The sequence below is a fragment of the Procambarus clarkii genome, chromosome 52 (genome assembly GCF_040958095.1).
Source record: "Procambarus clarkii isolate CNS0578487 chromosome 52, FALCON_Pclarkii_2.0, whole genome shotgun sequence".
Taxonomy (NCBI): domain Eukaryota; kingdom Metazoa; phylum Arthropoda; class Malacostraca; order Decapoda; family Cambaridae; genus Procambarus; species Procambarus clarkii.
In genome coordinates, this window is record NC_091201.1 from 11,764,138 (window position 1) to 11,788,029 (window position 23,892).

General features: G+C 44.4%; 1 protein-coding gene across 4 annotated transcripts in view; it reads right to left on the minus strand.

Annotated features, from left to right (window-relative positions):
* The window catches only part of LOC123751622 (NFX1-type zinc finger-containing protein 1-like), a 311,404-nt gene that overhangs the window by 109,869 nt on the left and 177,643 nt on the right, over positions 1 to 23,892 (minus strand). For all 4 annotated transcript variants that reach the window (XM_069304304.1, XM_069304303.1, XM_069304305.1 and 1 more), the window contains exons 7-8: positions 11,131 to 12,216; positions 1,299 to 1,488 (exon numbers count right to left, since the gene is read on the minus strand). In XM_069304304.1, coding sequence (XP_069160405.1) covers positions 1,299 to 1,488; positions 11,131 to 12,216 — 1,276 coding nt within the window. The remainder of the gene's footprint in view (positions 1 to 1,298; positions 1,489 to 11,130; positions 12,217 to 23,892) is intronic.

Genomic DNA, 23,892 nt, shown 5'->3' on the forward strand with positions numbered 1-23,892 from the left:
GAAGCGAGGTGAGGGAGGGAGAGAATGAGAGGGGAAGGGGTGCCCCACGTCACTGTTGCGCAAGCTGTCAAAGAGCTCACACCACTCCTATGCGACCTGCTGCTACTATGCGGTGGTGAGAACCTCAGGTCTATGTGGACACACATGTGTGCGTGTGGTCCTGTGATGCTCCGCTCTGGAAGCAAGCTGCGTGTGGGAGTGAGGGGAGAGAGATACCCACCCACCCACACTGTTTACAGAAAAACCATTACGGCTCATTGACACACACCATTTGCTGCTGAGACGCCCCACCGCCAACACAGGCCTGTCTGAATAATCACCGTCATTGAACACCAGTGACACAAACAGAATTGGGTGAGAAAGTTATACGTTTCTTTTTCCTACATAAAACAGTCATTGTTTAAGAAAAATAATGTGTCCCCCCCACTCTCAGAGAAAAGCTACTGCCTGCTCACCTCCCCTCTCCCCCTTTCCCCTCCTTCACTTGCCATACCCATCTTAAGAGCCTGGTCTCCTACCCTGTCAGGGGTAGGGGGCCTCTCTCTTATCCACATATCCTTGTCAGGGTAGGGGGGCCCACTCTCCTCAACATATCCTTCATACTCTTATCTATATATCTACACATGAATAACTCTACGGCACATACTCATACATATTCATCTACTGCTATTGCTCACCTGTTCACCTGTTCAACACTCCTCTTCCTCTATGACCCACATGCCGCTGCCCCCCTCCTACATGATTATACCCAGTGTCAAGCGCCGCGCAGCCAGACGGCACGAGCGCACACCCCGGGGAACCCCCAGAACCATGTGTGATTAGGCACATGTGCACCACCTGAGCAGGGAGGCTAATGGGCTCACCTGCTCAGGTGGTGCGCACAGTCGTAGTCACATATTTCACTACTAATATAGACGTGAACTGAGTTTAGGAATATATATTCTGGCAGAGTGAACTCATTTTGGATATCAAGAAATTCGCCTGATATCAGGCGAATTTCACTTACCATCCACATAAAGGTAATTGCTACAATATTTCTATATTATAAATTATTTAAGTGTAGAATATATTGGACACATATGTAATATTTAAATACTTCAAATTTTAAGTCAGTCTAGTTAGGCAATCGCCATTGGTTGGTCGCCTGCAAAGCAAATAGACAAGGGAATTGGTGGGAAGATAGAGACTTCTTAAAGTCCCATTTAAGAAGTATCTATAAATGACGTTTTTAATATTATCACTATTCATCCACACAGAAACTAAATAAAGCAAACCAGCACAAATATATATATACATACATGTGCGACGAAGATGGCAAGGTACTTTGATGAAGTGATACTTGGGGCATCTTATGGGTGATGTCACACGCACCCGACAGGAGGCGCTGCAAGGTTCATTACATCGTTCTTGGCATTGATGACCACATGCAAGTTGAAGAACACAGGGGCCATGACATTGTGATTTAAGAGGAATCAGGCCACATCGAATCTGTTTTCAAAACATTTAAGAAGACTTAAGTTTTCGTACTATGTTTAAGTGACCATGTATGTGTCAAAAAAATTCTCAACCTATCCTGTTTAGATGATATTTTCTGTAAATATGCAGGTCATCTTGCATATATTGACGAAATAGACAAACAGTAGAATCTGGTTCTATTCACTTTAAAGAGCATGGAAAAAAAATTAAAAACAGAGCTTAAATATTCTAAAGCCTAGTATAGCACATATATGTACTAAATTAGACCTCGGAGAGCGTGTATTTATTTACTATTTGTGTCTGCAAAATTGAGCTATTTAGCTCTTGGACCCCCGCCTTTCTAGCCAATCTATTTTTCCTCTATTATGTTTACTACATATATAACTCTCTAACACAGACACGCACACACACACACATCCCCAGGAAGCAGCCCGTAGCAGCTGTCTAATTCCCAGGAACCTATTTACTGCTAGGTGAACAGACTAATCAGGGTGAAAGAAACTCTGCCCGATTGTTTCCGCCTCCGATGGGAATCGAACCCGGGCCATTCGAGCTACGACCACCAAGCACTGTCCACTCAGCCACGTGGCCCCTAGTGTATTAGGCTTAGGATGGATAGGTTAGGTTGGGTTAGGCTTTATTAACAACTTCAGTACAAAACCTTTTCCGGTTTATCCAAATTCAGTCGTACCAAACTCAAACGGAAGTTTGTTGCATCCAAAGATTGCTATGTATCGTTACTTTAAGCTGATTATTATTATGTTTATGCAGCCATAAACGATGAAACATGATTTCATATCTATTTTCATACACAAATTTCTTAAATAAAGAATATTTTTAAATATTTGTCTACATTTTTATTTGCTTTTTTTTCGGCAAAAATTTCAGATCTAGTTAATGCATCGGATCACTCAACAGAAAGACTTGCAATGTCTTTTGTTGCAGCGGAATATAATCATCATCTATAATATAAGAGAAATTCTGTTTGTTCAAAGTTGAGGCTATACGCTTTGGGCTAGGCTCACCCAAAGTGGCAGAGTGAAATTTTAATACATCTGCCAAATTGGAAGACGTTCCCCAGATGTACGTCAGATGTACCACAGATGTACGTCAAGGGCACCACAGATGTTCCACATATGTATGTCAGGGGCACCACAGATGTACGTCATATGTACCTTAGATGTACGTCAGGGGCACCACAGATGTACGTCAGATGTACCACAGATGTATGTCAGGGGGGGTACAGGATGGACAGGCTGGTCGGGACCGCCAGAATTCAAGAAACCAGCGTGCTGCGGCCACGTTAACACCCCCCCCCCCCCCATGACGATTTTTGCCCTGCAAACCAACTACACGGCTAAATATTTTCAAAACAAACTTCTGAAAACTATTTTCTTTTCTTATAGTAATATGTACCATTATTCACTGATGTCATGAAAATTTTGTTACAAATAAATTTTCTGCTGCCGATAATTTGCCAGTACTTGCATTAAACAGACGATTCTTCCAAAGGTTTCCAAAGCCAAAGTCGCTTTATCAGAGTAAGTGGTAACTATTATTTTTTTTAATGTCACACCAATAAGCTCAATATTTCACACCAGTAAGCTTAATATTTCACACCAGTAAGCTCAATATTTCACACCACTAAGCTTAATATTTCACACCAGTAAGCTCAATATTTCACACCAGTAAGTTAATGTTTCACACCAGTAAGCTAAATATTTCACACCAGTAAGCTAAATATTTCACACCAGTAAGCTTAATATTTCACACCAGTAAGCTTAATATTTCACACCAGTAAGCTCAATATTTCACACCAGTAAGCTTAATATTTCACACCAGTAAGCTTAATATTTCACACCAATAAGCTCAATATTTCACACCAATAAGCTTAATATTTCACACCAATAAGCTTAATAATATGCCACACCAATAAAATTAATATTTCACACCAATAAGGTTCAACCTGTCCTTTTAAAAATTACGTCCTCTTAAAAATTACACCCGTCCATATGGGCCGTTTGCCCGTATGACCGAAAATATATATAATTTAAAAATAAAAAATAATTTAAAATAATTTTTTTATTTTTTCTTCAAAATACCAAGTTAAGTGTCCTCTGGTAGGTTAGGAGGGCAAAAGGCTCTCCTAAGGTTTCAAAACGTCACGAAAACCGTTAATTGAAAGTTTCCTCTCCTAACCAATCAGCCTAAGCCAGATGACCCGAAACACAAAACGGGACAATACGTCACTTTCGTGAGTCGATTTAATTTTAAATTTCGTTCATAGCGCGCATACGAGCGAAACTAACAGAACGAGGGGACATGGGTGGAAGCTGGAAACTCAGATGAGTCACAGAGATGTTAGGAAGATTTCTTTTAGCGTGAGAGGAGTGGGAAAATGGAATGCACTTCAGGAACAGGTTATGGAAGCAAATACTATTCATAATTTTAAAACCAGGTATGATAGGGAAATGGGACAGGAGTCATTGCTGTAAACAACCGATGCTCGAAAGGCGGGATCCAAGAGTCAATGCTCGATCCTGCAGACACAACTAGGTGAGTACAACTAGGTGAGTACACACACACACACAGGAGTGCACATGAGTACACAGTACACATGAGTGTCCTGTACTCATAAGGGTGATTGTTAATTTTCTTATTATGTATACCATCTAATATTGTTACACCTTGTAAAAAAATCTAAACACAATATTTAGGTAGAATTAGATCACTTTTAATAGTGCCGGAAGATGATTCATATTTAGATCAATGTGTTGAAATGCATTATTACCACACTACCCATGATGTAACAGCCTTTGGCGTAGTCAAAGGCTGCTTTCTAGTAGTCATCATTTTCATTCCCTTTCGGATGACCCAGTTGAAGAAACGACATTTAAAGTGAACATTTAAAAAAAAAAGTCTTGTTTTGATAAATCTTGCCAAGGGTTTCTCTGGTACAGTCTTGCCCTAATAGTCGGCAACAACTAATTTATTGGACGTTCCAGTAGCAGACTTCTCAAGAGCTTGAATCATATGATGTTCCAAATGAGGACTATCCGTCATCAACGAGTACAAGAGTCACCAGCTCTTTGTGAGACAACGCTCATATGATGAGAGTGTCGGCTCCACTGTAGGGACGGCTTCACCTGACAGCCGTCACACGTGGTCATTTAGAGCAGGCGAATGGGATGTGCGGGAACACACACACAGCACACCATGGATGCCAGATGACTGAGGCAGTGACGCAGTCTCAGTGTGTGGCTCAGTTCACACAGACACGTAGCACGGGGGTACACACAGACACATGGCACGGGGGTAAACACAGACACGTGACACGGTGGTATTCACAGACACTTGGCACGGGGATACACGCAGACACGAGGCACGGGGGTACACACAGACACGTAGCACGGGGGTACACACAGACACGTAGCACGGGGGTACACACAGACACGTAGCACGGGGGTACACACAGACACATGGCACGGGGGTAAACACAGACACGTGACACGGTGGTATTCACAGACACTTGGCACGGGGATACACGCAGACACGAGGCACGGGGGTACACACAGACACGTAGCACGGGGTACACACAGACACGTGGCACGGGGGTACACACAGACACATGGCACGGAGGCACACACAGACACTTGGCACGGGGGTACACACAGACACGTAGCACGGGGGTACACACAGACACGTGGCACGGGGGTACACACAGACACGTGGCACGGGGGTAAACACATGCACGTGACACGGGGGTGCACACAGACACGTGGCACGGGGGTGCACACAGACACGTGGCACGGGGGTACACACAGACACTTGGCACGGGGTACACACAGACACGTAGCACGGGGGTACACACAGACACGTGGCACGGGGGTAAACAGAGACACGTGGCACGGGGGTACACACAGACACTTGGCACGGGGGTACACACAGACACTTGGCACGGGGTACACACAGACACGTAGCACAGGGGTACACACAGACACGAGGCACGGGGTACACACAGACACGTGACACGGGGGTACACACAGACACATGGCACGGGGGTGCACACAGACACGTGGCACGGGGGTACACACAGACACATGGCACGGGGGTACACACAGACACTTGGCACGGGGGTACACACAGACACGTAGCACGGGGGTACACACAGACACGAGGCACGGGGGTACACACAGACACGTAGCACGGGGGTACACACAGACACGTGGCACGGGGGTACACACAGACACGTGGCACGGGGGTACACACAGACACGTGGCACGGGGGTACACACAAACACGTGGCACGGGGGTGCACACAGACACGTGGCACGGGGGTGCACACAGACACGTGGCACTGGGGTACACACAGACACGTGGCACGGGGGTGCACACAGACACGAGGCACGGGGGTACACACAGACACGTGGCACGGGGGTACACACAGACACGTGGCACGGGGGTGCACACAGACACGTGGCACGGGGGTGCACACAGACACGTGGCACGGGGGTAAACACATGCACGTGACACGGGGGTGCACACAGACACGTGGCACGGGGGTGCACACAGACACGTAGCACGGGGGTACACACAGACACGAGGCACGGGGGGTACACACAGACACGTAGCACGGGGGTACACACAGATACGTGGCACGGGGGTACACACAGACACGTGGCACGGGGGTGCACACAGACACGTGGCACGGGGGTAAACACATGCACGTGACACGGGGGTGCACACAGACACGTGGCACGGTGGTACACACAGACACGTGGCACGGGGGTGCACACAGACACGTGGCACGGGGGTGCACACAGACACGTGGCACTGGGGTACACACAGACACATGGCACGGGGGTGCACACAGACACGTGGCACTGGGGTACACACAGACACGTGGCACGGGGGTGCAGACAGACAAGTGGCACGGGGGTACACACAGACACGTAGCACGGGGGTACACACAGACACGTGGCACTGGGGTACACACAGACACATGGCACGGGGGTGCACACAGACACGTGGCACTGGGGTACACACAGACACATGGCACGGGGGTGCACACATACACGTGGCACGGGGGTACACACATACACATGGCACGGGCGTACACATATACATGTGGCACGGGGGTACACATACGCACACGTGGGAGGTGACCATTGCACGATCAACATCAATCCAAAGGCCTTTTTATCTCATGTATTTGAATCCTAAATGACTATAGCAGATTATCCTTGTCACCTTGCAGCACATTAATATAGTTAAGCTAGGTACCTATGCGACTTGCTGATGCAATGATGATTCAATGGATATAGAATGCTACAACAGTCTGCTGCTTCTGTTAACTAGAATCACGTGAGTATCGGTAGGCTAAGTCCTTTCACATTGAAAGTTCTTCTATGCAGTTCACTATAGCTAATAAGTTATGCGGCTTGGGGATTCTGCTTAGATAAAACTTGTTATGCGAATAAGTGATAGAGAACGTCACGGAGTTTAGAGATGGCTGGCCATCTAGATCTGACCGAACATTCGATAGGCACACTTACGTCCCCTCAAGTCTTTCCACGTGACCTCACCTATTATATCTTTTGACAGTCTCAAAAGAGAAAGACGATTTAGCACCTCTACCATACCCTCTCCACTACCATCAAACTCCACTCTCGATTCCTCAAGCTGTGCCCCAATCCTAAACAAAATGTACTCAGGAAGCTGAACTACTGCTCACTGTAGCACACTCCACAACCCACGTACGATGGCCAACATAGTAGTGTTGGAATGCTTGTGTCGTGATCTATCCGATGATAGTACATATAACCATCCTAGCACCATATTAAAGCAGTTAAGAACCGAGAACATGATTGAAGGCAACGAAATCCATTCAATTGCTCGCGCCGTGTATAACCCTTTGCAATGAGGGTACTGTGAATTCCTCCACGCTCACACCACCTAAACGAGACACCAGCCAGGGTATACATAAACTTTATTGGAAGATATCATCCAGCAGTAGAAGTTCTTCCAGTGCTCCAGTCAATGGTATTCTCAAAATTAATTGTGTCAAGCGCACACACCAGTGCCACAGTGGGGAAAGCTCACACCAGTGCCACAGTGAGGGAGGTTCACACCAGTGCCACCGTGAGGAAGGCCCACACCAGTGCCACAGTGAGGGAGACCCACACCAGTGCCACCGTGAGGAAGGCCCACACCAGTGCCACCGTGAGGAAGGCCCACACCAGTGATACAGTGAAGGAGGCCCACACCAGTGCCACAGTAAGGAAGGCCCACACCAGTGCCACCGTGAGGAAGGCCCACACCAGTGCCACCGTGAGGAAGGCCCACACCAGTGATACAGTGAAGAAGGCCCACACCAGTGCCACAGTGAGGAAGGCCCACACCAGTGCCACCGTGAGGAAGGCACACACCAGTGCCACATTGAGGGAGACCCACACCAGTGCCACCATGAGGAAGGCCCACACCAGTGCCACCGTGAGGAAGGCCCACAACAGTGAGGAAGGCTCACACCAGTGCCACAGTGAGGAAGGCACACACCAGTGCCACAGTGAGGAAGGCACACACCAGTGCCACAGTGAGGAAGGCACACACCAGTGCCACAGTGAGGAAAGCCCACACCAGTGCTACAATGAGGAAGGCACACACCAGTGATACAGTGAGGAAGGCACACACCAGTGATACAGTGAGGAAGGCCCACACCAGTGCCACAGTGAGGGAGGCCCACACCAGTGCCACAGTGAGGAAGGCACACACCAGTGCCACAGTGAAGAAGGCTCACACCAGTGCTACAGTGAGGAAGGCTCACACCAGTGAGGAAGGCCCACACCAGTGCCACAGTGAGGGAGGCCCACACCAGTGCCACAGTGAGGAAGGCACACACCAGTGCCACAGTGAGGAAGGCCCACACCAGTGCCACAGTGAGGAAAGCCCACACCAGTGCTACAATGAGGAAGGCACACACCAGTGATACAGTGAGGAAGGCACACACCAGTGCCACAGTGAGGAAGGCACACACCAGTGCTACAGTGAGGAAGGCTCACACCAGTGCCACAGTGAGGAAGGCACACACCAGTGCCACAGTGAGGAAAGCCCACACCAGTGCTACAATGAGGAAGGCACACACCAGTGATACAGTGAGGAAGGCACACACCAGTGCCACAGTGAGGAAGGCACACACCAGTGCCACAGTGAGGAAGGCTCACACCAGTGCCACAGTGAGGAAGGCCCACACCAGTGCCACAGTGAGGAAGGCTCACACCAGTGCCACAGTGAGGAAGGCACACACCAGTGCCACAGTGAGGAAGGCCCACACCAGTGCCACAGTGAGGAAGGCCCACACCAGTGCCACAGTGAGGAAGGCACACACCAGTGCCACAGTGAGGAAGGCACACACCAGTGCTATAGTGAGGAAGGCCCACAACAGTGAGGAAGGCACACACCAGTGCCACAGTGAGGAAGGCACACACCAGTGCCACAGTGAGGAAGGCCCACACCAGTGCCACAGTGAGGAAGGCACACACCAGTGCCACAGTGAGGATGGCAAACACCAGTGCCACAGTGAGGAAGGCCCACAACAGTGCCACAGTGAGGAAGGCCCACAACAGTGAGGAAGGCACACACCAGTGCCACAGTGAGGAAGGCCCACACCAGTGCACAGTGAGGAAGGCTCACACCAGTGCCACAGTGAGGAAGGCACACACCAGTGCCACAGTGAGGAAGGCACACACCAGTGCCACAGTGAGGAAGGCACACACCAGTGCCACAGTGAGGAAAGCCCACACCAGTGCTACAATGAGGAAGGCACACACCAGTGATACAGTGAGGAAGGCACACACCAGTGCCACAGTGAGGAAGGCACACACCAGTGCCACAGTGAGGAAGGCTCACACCAGTGCTACAGTGAGGAAGGCCCACAACAGTGAGGAAGGCTCACACCAGTGCCACAGTGAGGAAGGCCCACAACAGTGCCACAATGAGGAAGGCCCACAACAGTGAGGAAGGCCCACAACAGTGCCACAGTGAGGAAGGCCCACAACAGTGAGGAAGGCTCACACCAGTGCCACAGTGAGGAAGGCCCACACCAGTGCCACAGTGAGGAAGGCCCACAACAGTGAGGAAGACACACCAGTGCCACAGTGAGGAAGGCCCACAACAGTGAGGAAGACACACCAGTGCCACAGTGAGGAAGGCCCACACCAGTGCCACAGTGAGGAAGGCTCACACCAGTGCCACAGTGAGGAAGGCACACACCAGTGCCACAGTGAGGAAGGCACACACCAGTGCCACAGTGAGGAAGGCACACACCAGTGCCACAGTGAGGAAAGCCCACACCAGTGCTACAATGAGGAAGGCACACACCAGTGATACAGTGAGGAAGGCACACACCAGTGCCACAGTGAGGAAAGCACACACCTGTGCCACAGTGAGGAAAGCCCACACCAATGCTACAATGAGGAAGGCACACACCAGTGATACAGTGAGGAAGGCACACACCAGTGCCACAGTGAGGAAGGCACACACCAGTGCCACAGTGAGGAAGGCTCACACCAGTGCTACAGTGAGGAAGGCCCACAACAGTGAGGAAGGCTCACACCAGTGCCACAGTGAGGAAGGCCCACAACAGTGCCACAGTGAGGAAGGCCCACAACAGTGAAGAAGGCCCACAACAGTGCCACAGTAAGGAAGGCCCACAACAGTGAGGAAGGCTCACACCAGTGCCACAGTGAGGAAGGCCCACACCAGTGCCACAGTGAGGAAGGCCCACACCAGTGCCACAGTGAGGAAGGCACACACCAGTGCCACAGTGAGGAAGGCACACACCAGTGCTATAGTGAGGAAGGCCCACAACAGTGAGGAAGGCACACACCAGTGCCACAGTGAGGAAGGCCCACAACAGTGCCACAGTGAGGAAGGCCCACAACAGTGAGGAAGGCACACACCAGTGCCACAGTGAGGAAGGCCCACACCAGTGCCACAGTGAGGAAGGCTCACACCAGTGCCACAGTGAGGAAGGCACACACAAGTGCCACAGTGAGGAAGGCACACACCAGTGTCACAGTGAGGAAGGCACACACCAGTGCCACAGTGAGGAAAGCCCACACCAGTGCTACAATGAGGAAGGCACACACCAGTGATACAGTGAGGAAGGCACACACCAGTGTCACAGTGAGGAAGGCACACACCAGTGCCACAGTGAGGAAGGCCCACACCAGTGCCACCGTCAGGGAGGCCCACACTACCATGACGGCCGTGGGTGGGAAGGGTGGGGGGAGGGGGGGGGCATGAACGTGGCGACCAGTGCTGGTGTACGGAAAAGTGAATCTTGGGGAAAAGTGTCATAGGATCCCATACTGCGACCAACAGTGCCCGAATACAGGCCAGGTGGAGGTGGCTGGATACGTTTACGTTTCAAATTCATATCCATCACTTGACATATATATATATATATATATATATATATATATATATATATATATATATATATATATATATATATATATATATATATATATGTAAATATATATATATATATATATATATATATATATATATATATATATATATATATATATATATATATATATATATATATATATATACATACATTGAAATAAATACATTTTTATATTGAAATTACCTGAATTTCATGCAGACAGCCAGGAACAACACTCTTGACCATCACTTGACATCCTCCACACTCTTCAAAGCATTTTTTTGGACAGTGATGTCCACACTCCAACATTTTTCGGCATTTGTTTTGACATTTTATATCTTTCCTTGGCATGCAACATTCGACTTCGTGAATGTGGCCACAGAGTGCTTTTTTCTTAATCTTAATGGTGCAAGTCCGGCAGTTTTCATGACACAGCCCTTTGCAAGGATGGTTCAATGAGCAATCTTTTGATATCCTGGTACATTCCTGTTGACATTTGTAAGTAAGATGATCGGGATCTTCTGTAACGTGACAGCTTTTGGTGCACTTATGGCCACATTCTAGCCGTACGTCGCATGGAATGGGGCAGACCAATGTTTCTGGTTTTATATAGCAGGGTATTTTGACACGGTGTTGACAGGCCGGCAAGTTCTTTTCAACAATAGTTCGACAGTTTATTTCATTGTTGTTGTAGTTACAGCAGCGGATTTTGTGAGTGTGTCCACATGACAAAGTCTTAGGAACATAAACAATACAAGGATTGCAGGATTCCCAACATTTTCCTGGGCAAGGATGGTATCGTTCACATAAAATCTCAGGACACGGCAAAGGACACTTCACTTCCATGTGTTCCTTGTCACTCATATGGCAAGTCATCGGGCAACTGTGCCCACACTTTGGCAGAAAGAATGAACATGGTCTTAGGCACCCTCCTTCAGGACTTTTCATAAGGATATCCGAGCCAGTTGCTACTGATATCAGCTGGTCATGATGGTTTTCACATCGCAGAGTGAGAGACTTACCCAAGGCTTTCTCAGCAAAAAGATCGGCCTCAATCTTTCTCCACAAATCACTTGATTCCCGCAGCTGATCCATGTTGCCCGTGATATACAGTCCATGTTTGGCACGGGATAAGGCCACACACACGCGGTTATTAATGCGCAGAAAACCAACTTTTTGTTCTGCATTGCTGCGTACTAGTGATAATAGGATGATGTTGCTCTCCTCACCTTGAAAGTTATCCACTACACTTATTCTCACGTTTTTACACACCTCGAACTTGCGCTGGATCTGTTGAAATAAAAATAATGCTGCATTAATTGTTGGAACATACTAAAATTGACAAGTTAACATGCCAATAATAGCAACGATGTTGTAAAACTAAAATCACTAAAAGTATCGCTACTAAACAAGGAAAGGGTGAAAAAAGGTTTCATATCTTCAAATGATTATTGTTGTGTTAGATCACAAAAATGTTAACTCAGTATTAGTCTGAATGTACTCATGAAAGTAATCCTGAAATATTAAATACTCCTGAAAGTACTCCTGAATATTAACCCTTCAGTAAACACTTTATCTCCATTCCATATATATTTTGCCTTTCCCAATGCCTTTTCTTTATATACTTTTTTCACTATAAATTCTTTACGCAAGTTCAATTTTTCTGCGGTGAATGAGTTACTAGGGAAAGAGGATTTTGGCATTATATACTTAGAGGAGTTATGTGGTGCTCTGAGGGCAGAGGTAGATTCACATACTTGCTATATTCCATACATCTAGGCAATGATGTTTTGGATTAAGGTGTATAAATCACATCTCCTGTATGACGGTATATTTATTGCACACAGGTTTCAGTTTCAAAGTTATTGAAGTGATATCTGGTAGTTATTATTTACACTTTATCTCAAATCTCAACAGTTTTCAACAATAAACTGCATCTGTGAATTATTCGTCAATTTCAATTGTCTATATTTCAAAATTGTTAATTTCAAAATGTCTATAACAGCATTTAACGGATTTGTTTCTTCTATGAATGAATTTCCAGACCTATTTTTGTATTGTCAACAAATTTGGAAATGATAAAATCGTTTATACATGTAGTAAACAACACAGGTCGCAGGACAGAACCCTTAAGCACCCCATTCATAACGGTTTTCAACTCTGAATTGACTCACTTTATTTTAACTCTACTGCATTTGAAATAAGAAAGTCCTAATCCAACTGAGAATAAAACCCCTGTAACATGTGCCTCTAACTTATTTATGAACATTTCGTGATTCACAGCATCAAAGGTACAGTACAGCATAATTTAATGTAACAAGGAGAGCTGAGTACAGAGAGTGAGGGAATTATCAAGGGAAAGCGCCAAGGTATTACGACTATATAGCACATGGAAGGGATCTGGATAAGGATTTGGGATGGGACGGGGGAAGGAATGGTACCCAACCACTTGGACGGTCGGGGACTGAACGTCGACCTGCAGGAAGCAAGACCGTCGCTCTATCGTCCAGCCGTTGGACGTAGAATGAATGAGATGAGGCAGTGTAATGTGCCTCATCTCAGGGCTGCTATCTTCAATATGTCTGTCAACGTTTGGGGGTGGTATTTGACGAGACCTGTTGCTCTTGACCACACAGTCGGTATTGTTAGTGGTGCACTACATGGTCCTATTAGGGTGGTATTGGCTTGTCGCTAAAGGTTTGTGTCTCTATGGTGTGCTCAAGCTCTGATATATATATATATATATATATATATATATATATATATATATATATATATATATATATATATATATATATATATATATATATATATATATATATATATATATATATATATATGTCGTACCTAGTAGCCAGAACGCACTTCTCAGCTTAGTATGCAAGGCCCGATTTGCCTAATAAGCCAAGTTTACATGAATTAATGTTTTTTCGTCTACCTAACCTACCTAACCTAACCTAGATTTTTTTGGCTACCTAACCTAACCTTACCTATAAATATAGGTTAGGTTAGGTTAGGTAGGGTTGGTTAGGTTCGGTCATATATCTACGTTAATTTTAACTCCAATAACAAAAAATTTGCCTCATACATAGAGAAAAGGGTTGCTTTATCATTTCATAAGAAAAAAATTATAGTAAATATATTAATTCAGGAAAACTTGGCTTATTAGGCAAATCGGGCCTTGAATAGTAGGCTGAGAAGTGAGTTCCTGCTACTAGGTACGACATATATATATATATATATATATATATATATATATATATATATATATATATATATATATATATATATATATATATATATATATATATATATATATATATATATATATATATATATATATATATATATATATATGTTTCATTGAATATGACCACATATTCTGTATTTATTATTTTCTGGTTTAGGGCTTCTATCCCTCTAACTATTTTCTTAGCATCAGGGCTTAATTGAAATAGGAGTTCTCCAAAACTCATTTTCGTACTTTTAAGGTGAAGAAAAGAAGTGATTTACTATAGAGTGTATTACACTTATTTATATAATTTGCACAACGTTTCGAACCTCCATGGTTCATTCTCAAGTGAACAGATCTTACAATACTAGTTGATTTTATACCCGCACTGGGTCAGGTGATAATACAATAGAGGTGAAAACATCGGGGGATACATAAGGGATAAATGTGAGGTGAAACATAGAGGCTGCAGAAGGCTTATTGGCCCATACGAGGCAGCTCCTATCTAAACACAAAGATTAATCCAGTGTAATTGGCCTATTATGTTGGACATTGTCTTCTGTGTTGGCATCGACATGTTCTTGTCTTGTCCTTACTCTTATGGTGGGTAGAGTAAATAGTTCCGTGATTTGGGTGTTCATGGTAGGTCGCTCTATTCTTATGTGAATTGCCTCAAGAATTTGTAATCTTCTTGCATCTTGGGCTTTGTCTATTATGCAGGTATTCTTGTTCAACATTTCTCTTGTTAGAGTAATGTCATGGGCTTGTCTCATGTGATTCCTAGGGGCACCAGATTGAAGATGGCATGTCAAACGCCTCGTCAGCTTGGTCGACGTCATACCAATGTACTTACATTGAAGGTTACATCCTTCGTGGGGGCAAGTGTACATGTATACAACGCTTGACTGCTGTAGAGGGTTCTCCGTCGGCTTCGGGCTGTTTTTGATAAGGAGTTCGGAAGTCTTCTTGGTTTTGTAGAATATTATCAGGTTTATGTTTTGGTTAGGAGTAGTGCTTTTTACTCCTTTACGGATTATTTCTTTCATTATTCTTTCCTCTTTTATATGTTCACTGTGCATGGTTGATTTGTAATATAATTTTATTGGGGGTGTTGTGGTTTCTGTTCTAGGTTCTGAATTATACCAACGGTCCAAGTGTCTTCTTATAGCAGCGTTTATTTCCGCGTTGCTATATCCGTTGTTCACCAATACCTGAGTTACTCTTTCAAACTCTCTACTCACGTTGCTCCATTCAAAGCAGTGGGTAAGCACTCGACGAATATAAGCATTGAGAACACTGGCTTTGTATCTTTGGGGGCATTCACTTCTACCGTTCAGGCATAATCCTATGTTGGTGGGCTTGGTATATACGTTGGTGCTTAAAGAGGTTCCTGTTTTTGTTATTAGTACATCCAGGAATGGCAGACTGTTATTTTCACTATTTTCATGTGTAAATCGGAGTACTGACTCTCTCTCTAGGTGTCTTTTTAGGTCAATTAGGTCATCTGAGTCTTTTACTATTACGAATATGTCATCTACATAACGGCAGTATACAGTTGGTTTTTGTCTGCTACTGAAGACCCTATCTTCGATGGTTCCCATATAAAAATTAGCAAATAAAACTCCTAAGGGGGAGCCCATTGCTACTCCGTCTATTTGTAAATACATGTCTCCTTGTGGACTGATGGAAGGGGCTTCCTTTGTACATGCTTCGAGAAGACTTTTCAAGTGTGGCTCAGGTATGTCTAATTTGGGGGTGCTCTCGTCTCTGTATACTCTGTCCAGTATCATTCCTATGGATGTGTCGACTGGGACGTTGGTAAATAGGGATTCAACGTCCAGGGAGGCGATGATTCCATCGGGCTGGGTAGATTTGATCAATTCTAGGAAATCTGCTGATGATTGTAGACTAAACTTACTTGGAGTGTATGGAGTTAGGAGTTCATTGAGTTTCTTTGCCAGGTGATAAGTTGGGGTTGGTATTTGGCTGATTATAGGGCGTAGTGGGTTACCTGGTTTATGCGTCTTAACATTGCCGTAGGCATATCCTAAGCCATAGTCGTCTTGAAGTTTATTGAAATGCACACTACCTTTCTTTGCGTTGATTGCTGTAATTGTTTTGTTTACTTTCCGCTTAAGGTCTTCTACGGGGTTCCTTGTGATTTGTTGAAATTTGGAGTCGTCACTAAGGATGTAGCTAATTTTGTTCATGTATTCATGGGTAGGAATCAATACATATGCTGCTGTTTTGTCGGCTTTTCTTATTGTTACGTCTTTCAGATTTTTTAGTTGTTTCCCTGCTTCTTTGAGTCGTGGGGTTAAGATTGTAGATGAATATGTTCCTCGTTTTTTCCCTGCTTCTGCAAGTAGTTCAGCTTGAAGTGTGTCAGTGGTGATGACTTTTTTGTTGTCTTCTAGCTTATGGATATCGTCCAGAAGCATTTCGATTTCCAGGCGTTTTTGATGCATCTTTGGTTTAGATAAGAATTGACAATTTAGACCAAGATTTAAGAGGTCTCGTTAGTCCTGGGTAAGATCATAAGAAGTCAGGTTAATGTAGCCATCTTTAGGACGAGGGATTTTTAACTGTCCACCGTTTAGGGCTGTTAACTTACGGAGTGTCTTTGTTTCTACAAGAGTTTTATGTTGTTGTTTCAGGTTAAATAGTTCACTGTTGATGGTTTGCTTGAGTTGGATAGGGATGTCGTACTGGGTCCATTTGTTTAACAGATGCTCAGCCTGCTCTGTAAAGGTTTGGAGGGCTTCCTTCTCTTTGTTTAGTTGATGCCGAATGAGCTCTTGCCTATACCTATAGGTAAACTCTGTATTGCGGACTGCTGGGTCATGTGGGTTTATATTGGTGTATACTGGCAGCAGGGTTTCTTTCAAACATGTTTCATTGAATATGACCGCATATTCTGTATTTATTATTTTCTGGTTTAGGGCTTCTATCCCTCTAACTAGAGAGGACAACCAGGCACCCCTCCCCACCCGTCCCAAAAACACCCACCGCAGGAAAGGTATCAACAGCAGAACCGAGGCATCCAAAATCAGAGCAACAGTCAGCAAGAAAATAGGAAAATAGAAGAAGGCAACACAATAGGGGCAATCAGAATCATCACCAGTGAAGACACAGTTGCCACCAGGGATGCCAATACAGCACAAGCCCTGAGGGAAAAACACCCACCCAGAGCTCCTCGTGACGACAGTGTTCCCCCAGTCGGTGTCACCAGAGCCGAACCCATATGTGTGCTCGAATCCATGGTGCATAAAGCAGCTTTATCCTTCCCACCAGGATCAGCAGGTGGGTTCACAGGACTAAGACCCAACCACATCAAACAAATGTTCAACCCTGCACTGGGAGACATTGCACAGGACCTCCTGGTGGAACTAACTAGATTCGCCAACACTTGTCTAGCTGGCAACATACCAGAGACCATACGGCCTCTCTTTTTTTGGCGCTACCCTCTGTGTCCTGAGGAAAAAAGATGGAGGAATCAGAACGGTAGCTGTGGGCAATTCACTCCGGCGTCTCGTCGCTAAGGCTGCTGCTAGAGCAGTTAGTCAGGCAGCAGCCGACATGCTGAAGCCAAAACAGCTTGGGTTTGGCATTCCCCAAGGGTGTGAGGCAGCAACTCATGCAACTAGAGCCTACATTGCCAACATTACGGATGAAAAAGCCCTGATAAAACTGGACTTCAAAAATGCTTTCAATCTGGTTAGAAGGGATGCAGTACTCAGTGCGGTTCATCGCCTTTTTCCTTCCCTCTACCCGTTTGTAAACTCATGCTACAGCAAGAATCTAACTCTGCTTTTTGGGGAACATGAAATGGAATCACAAGAAGGTGTCCAACAGGGTGACCCCCTTGCTCCTTTTCTTTTTTGTCTAGTCATCAAGGAAGTCACCGATAACCTGTCCAGTGAGCTCAACATTTGGTTTTTGGATGATGGTACTCTAGCCGGCTCCCCAGCCTCACTCTTGGACGACATAAGAATAATTCAGGAGCAAGGAGCAAGCCTAGGCCTCACCCTGAACTCTTCCAAGTGCGAAATAACCTCCACCAACCAGCACATAACAGTGTGTCAACAGTAAATAAAGGTTGTTTTGCCTGACATTAATACAACCAACCCTGAGGAGAGCACACTCCTAGGTGCTCCTCTTGGAAGGAATGCCATCGACGAGGTCCTTTGGTAAGAAGATCACTGACCTGAAGAGGATGAACGAGAGGATTGAAGACATCGATGCTCATGATGCACTTTACTACATCACCAGATGCTTGTCCCTCCCCAGGCTGACCTACTTTCTAAGATGTTTGCCATCTTTCAACAATATTAAATTAGAAGAGTACGACAGCTTGCTGAAATCAACACTAGAAAAAGCCCTCAATCTTTCCCTCAGTGACTCACAGTGGAAACAGGACTCCCTTCCTGTCAGACTCGGGGGGCCTTGGCATGCGCACAGCAACACAAATTGCTGTACCAGCGTTCCTGTCCTCTTCAGTGGGGTCTGACAACTTGGTGAAAGAAATCCTACCTGAGCACCTAGTTCAACAGGCAGGGGTACATGATCCCAGCTTCGCAGACTGCACAACCAAATGGGTCTCTCTTGCAGGACCAGCACCCCAACAACTGCCTTCTGAAGCCCATAAGCAATCCAGCTGGGATCGCCCCATTGCCGACCAAGAAGCTGCGACTTTGCTAGAAGCTGCGACAACACCACATGACACTGCCCGACTTAGAGCTGTAGCAGCTCCCCATGCAGGTGATTTCCTATTAGCAACCCCAATGTCAGCAACCGGCACCCGTCTCACACCGCAGGCTCTCCGAATTGCCGTGGCTCTCTGCCTCGCTGCCCCAATCCACACCGAATACAGGTGTATTTGTGGCGAGACAGAGGCCAACGGGTATGGACGGCATGGCCTTCTCTGCCAAAGGACAGAAGGATGGCATGCAAGACACGGCGAGGTCAATGACATTATTAAGAGAAGCCTTACCACAGCCGGTTGTCCAGCAGAGAGAGAGCCCCGTTACCTAATGTCCCACAACTCTGATAAGCCTGTCGGTCGCCCAGATGGAATCACGGTGAACCCCTGGAAGAATGGTAGACAGTTGGTGTGGGACTACACTTGCGTTTCAACTTTAGCCAATACGTATGTTGACTTCAGTGCTACACAAGCAGGAGGAGCTGCCAATCACCGGGAAGCGGCCAAGTCACGTAAATACAGAGACCTTGAGCACCACCGGGCACCGACCTTGGGGAGCTGGTTGGCCGAGCGGACAGCACACTGGACTTGTGATCCTGTGGTCCCGGGTTCGATCCCAGGCGCCGGCGAGAAACAATGGGAAGAGTTTCTTTCACCCTATGCTCCTGTTACCTAGCAGTAAAATAGGTACCTGGATGTTAGTCAGCTGTCACGGGCTGCTTCCTGGGGGTGGAGGCCTGGTCGAGGACCGGGCCGTGGGGACACTAAAAAGCCCCGAAATCCTCTCAAGATAACCACTACAATTTTGTCCCCATTGCCTCAGAGACACTTGGTGCCTGGGGTAAAAGTGCTGCTAGCTTTTTGAAGGAGTTGGGGTCTAAGCTAATCGATACAACTAGAGACCCTAGAGCTGCCAGTTTTCTTTTTCAGCGACCTTAGTGTGGCAAACCAGAAAGGAAATGCTCACTGCATCCATGGTTCCTGCCCACCATCTGAGGAGCTGGAGGAGCTATTCCACTTGTGACAAGCAGCCTTGTACCCTGCATGTAATCAATATTATAACTTTTTTGTGTAATTACATTTTCAAATAAAGTTAGATAAATATACACACATACCAAAAGAATAGGGGTGGTAGGAGAAGAAAATATCAAAGTGTTCAGTGAGGATCCACAAGGTCTTCTCTGAGTACTCTTTATTTTCTTCTCCGAGGCTATGGGTCCCTACACTTGCACCAGAGGTGGTACCCCTTCTAGGTATATATATATATATATATATATATATATATATATATATATATATATATATATATATCTCGTACCTAGTAGCCAGAACTCACTTCTCAGCCTACTATTCAAGGCCCGATTTGCCTAATAAGCCAAGTTTTCCTGAATTAATATATTTACTATAATTTTTTTCTTATGAAATGATAAAGCAACCCTTTTCTCTATGTATGAGGTCAATTTTTTTTTATTGGAGTTAAAATTAACGTAGATATATGACCGAACCTAACCAACCCTACCTAACCTAACCTAACCTATATTTATAGGTAAGGTTAGGTTAGGTAGCCAAAAAAAGCTAGGTTAGGTTAGGTAGGTTAGGTAGACGAAAAAACATTAATTCATGAAAACTTGGCTTATTAGGCAAATCGGGCCTTGAATAGTAGGCTGAGAAGTGCGTTCTGGCTATTAGGTACGACATATATATATATATATATATATATATATATATATATATATATATATATATATATATATATATATATATATATATATATATATATATATATATATATATATATATATATATATATATGTCGTACCTAGTAGCCAGAACGCACTTCTCAGCCTGCTATGCAAGGCCCAATTTGCCTAATAAGCCAAGTGTTCATGGATTAATTGTTTTTCGACCACCTAACCTACCTAACCTAACCTAACCTAACTTTTTCGGCTACCTAACCTAACCTAACCTATGAAAATAGGTTAGGTTAGGTAGGGTTGGTTAGGTTCGGTCATATATCTACGTTAATTTTAACTCCAATAATAAAAAATTGACCTCATACATAATGAAATGGGTAGATTTATCATTTCATAAGAAAAAAATTAAAGAAAATATATTAATTCAGGAAAACTTGGCTTATTAGGCAAATCGGGCCTTGCATAGTAGGCTGAGAAGTGAGTTCTGGCTACTAGGTACGACATATATATATATATATATATATATATATATATATATATATATATATATATATATATATATATATATATATATATATATATATATATAAGGCACAACTCTCCTAAACACGAGAGTGAAGTGTACAACTTTAGAACACTTTCCCACCAGGAGACTCGAACCCTAGCCAGCACAGAAGCCTTCCAGCAACTGGCATAACAGGTACGCCTTAACCCGCTCCACCACCAGCTCAGACCCTTAAAAGAGATGGTAATTTCGGAGTATTTAAATACACCAAAGATCACCACCTCCCAAGAGCACTAGAGCAAGTGAGGGGTCATTTAGACGTTAATTTCATCAAGTCCCTGTTAATATGGGAAGACACAGTGTCTATGCTTAAGGCACAACTCTCCTAAACACGAGAGTGAAGTGTACAACTTTAGAACACTTTCCCACCAGGAGACTCGAACCCTAGCCAGCACAGAAGCCTTCCAGCAACTGGCATAACAGGTACGCAATTCACATAAGAATAGAGCGACCTACCATGAACACCCAAATCACGGAACTATTTACTCTACCCACCATGAGAGTAAGGACAAGACAAGAACATATCGATGCCAACACAGAAGACAATGTCCAACATAACAGGCCAATTACACTGGATTAATCTTTGTGTTTAGATAGGAGATGCCTCGTATGGGCCAATAAGCCTTCTGCAGCCCCTATGTTTATCCCTTATGTATCCCCCCATGTTTTCACCTTCATTGTATTATCACCTGACCTAACGCGGGTATAAAATCAACTAGTATTGTAAGATCTGTTCACTTGAGAATGAACCATGGAGGTTCGAAACGTCGTGCAAATTATACAAATAAGTGTAATACACTCTATAGTAAATCACTTCTTTTCTTCACCTTAAAAGTACGAAAATGAGTTTTGGAGAACTCCTATTTCAATTAAGCCCTGATGCTAAGAAAATAGTTAGAGGGATAGAAGCCCTAAACCAGAAAATAATAAATACAGAATATGCGGTCATATTCAATGAAACATATATGTATATGTATGTATATATATGTATATATATATGTATATATATATATATATATATATATATATACATATATATATATATATATATATATATATATATATATATATATATATATATATATATATATATATATATATATATATATATAACACTTGAGAATGAACCATGGAGGTTCGAAACGTCGTGCAAATTATACAAATAAGTGTAATACACTCTATAGTAAATCACTTCTTTTCTTCACCTTAAAAGTACGAAAATGAGTTTTGGAGAACTCCTATTCCAATTAAGCCCTGATGCTAAGAAAATAGTTAGAGGGATAGAAGCCCTAAACCAGAAAATAATAAATACAGAATATGCGGTCATATTCAATGAAACATGTTTGAAAGAAAACCTGCTGCCAGTATACACCAATATAAACCCACATGACCCAGCAGTCCGCAATACAGAGTTTACCTATAGGTATAGGCAAGAGCTCATTCGGCATCAACTAAACAAGAAGAAGGAAGCCCTCCAAACCTTTATAGAGCAGGCGGAGCATCTGTTAAACAAATGGACCCAGTACGACATCCCTATCCAACTCAAGCAAACCATCAACAGTGAACTATTTAACCTGAAACAACAACATAAAACTCTTGTAGAAACAAAGACACTCCGTAAGTTAACATTCCTAAACGGTGGACAGCTAAAAATCCCTCGTCCTAAGGATGGCTACTTTAACCTGACTTCTTATGATCTTACCCAGGACCAACGAGACCTCTTAAATCTTGGTCTAAATTGTCAATTCTTATCTAAACCAAAGATGCATAAAAAACGCCTGGAAATCGAAATGCTTCTGGACGATATCCATAAGCTAGAAGACAACAAAAAAGTCATCACCACTGACACACTTCAAGCTGAACTACTTGCAGAAGCAGGGAAAAAACGAGGAACATATTCATCTACAATCTTAACCCCACGACTCAAAGAAGCAGGGAAACAACTAAAAAATCTGAAAGACGTAACAATAAGAAAAGCCGACAAAACAGCAGCATATGTATTGATTCCTACCCATGAATACATGAACAAAATTAGCGACATCCTAAGTGACGACTCCAAATTTCAACGAATCACGAGGAACCCCGTAGAAGACCTTAAGCGGAAAGTAAACAAAACAATTACAGCAATCAACGCAAAGAAAGGTAGTGTGCATTTCAATAAACTTCAAGGCGACTATGGCTTAGGATATGCCTACGGCAATGTTAAGACGCATAAACCAGGTAACCCACTACGCCCTATAATCAGCCAAATACCAACCCCAACTTATCACCTGGCAAAGAAACTCAATGAACTCCTAACTCCATACACTCCAAGTAAGTTTAGTCTACAATCATCAGCAGATTTCCTAGAATTGATCAAATCTACCCAGCCCGATGGAATCATCGCTTCCCTGGACGTTGAATCCCTTTTTACCAACGTCCCAGTCGACACAACCATAGGAATGATACTGGACAGAGTATACAGAGACGAGAGCACCCCCAAATTAGACATACCTGAGCCACACTTGAAAAGTCTTCTCGAAGCATGTACAAAGGAAGCCCCTTTCATCAGTCCACAAGGAGACATGTATTTACAAATAGACGGAGTAGCAATGGGCTCCCCCTTAGGAGTTTTATTTGCTAATTTTTATATGGGAACCATCGAAGATAGGGTCTTCAGTAGCAGACAAAAACCAACTGTATACTGCCGTTATGTAGATGACATATTCGTAATAATAAAAGACTCAGATGAACTAATTGACCTAAAAAGACACCTAGAGAGAGAGTCAGTACT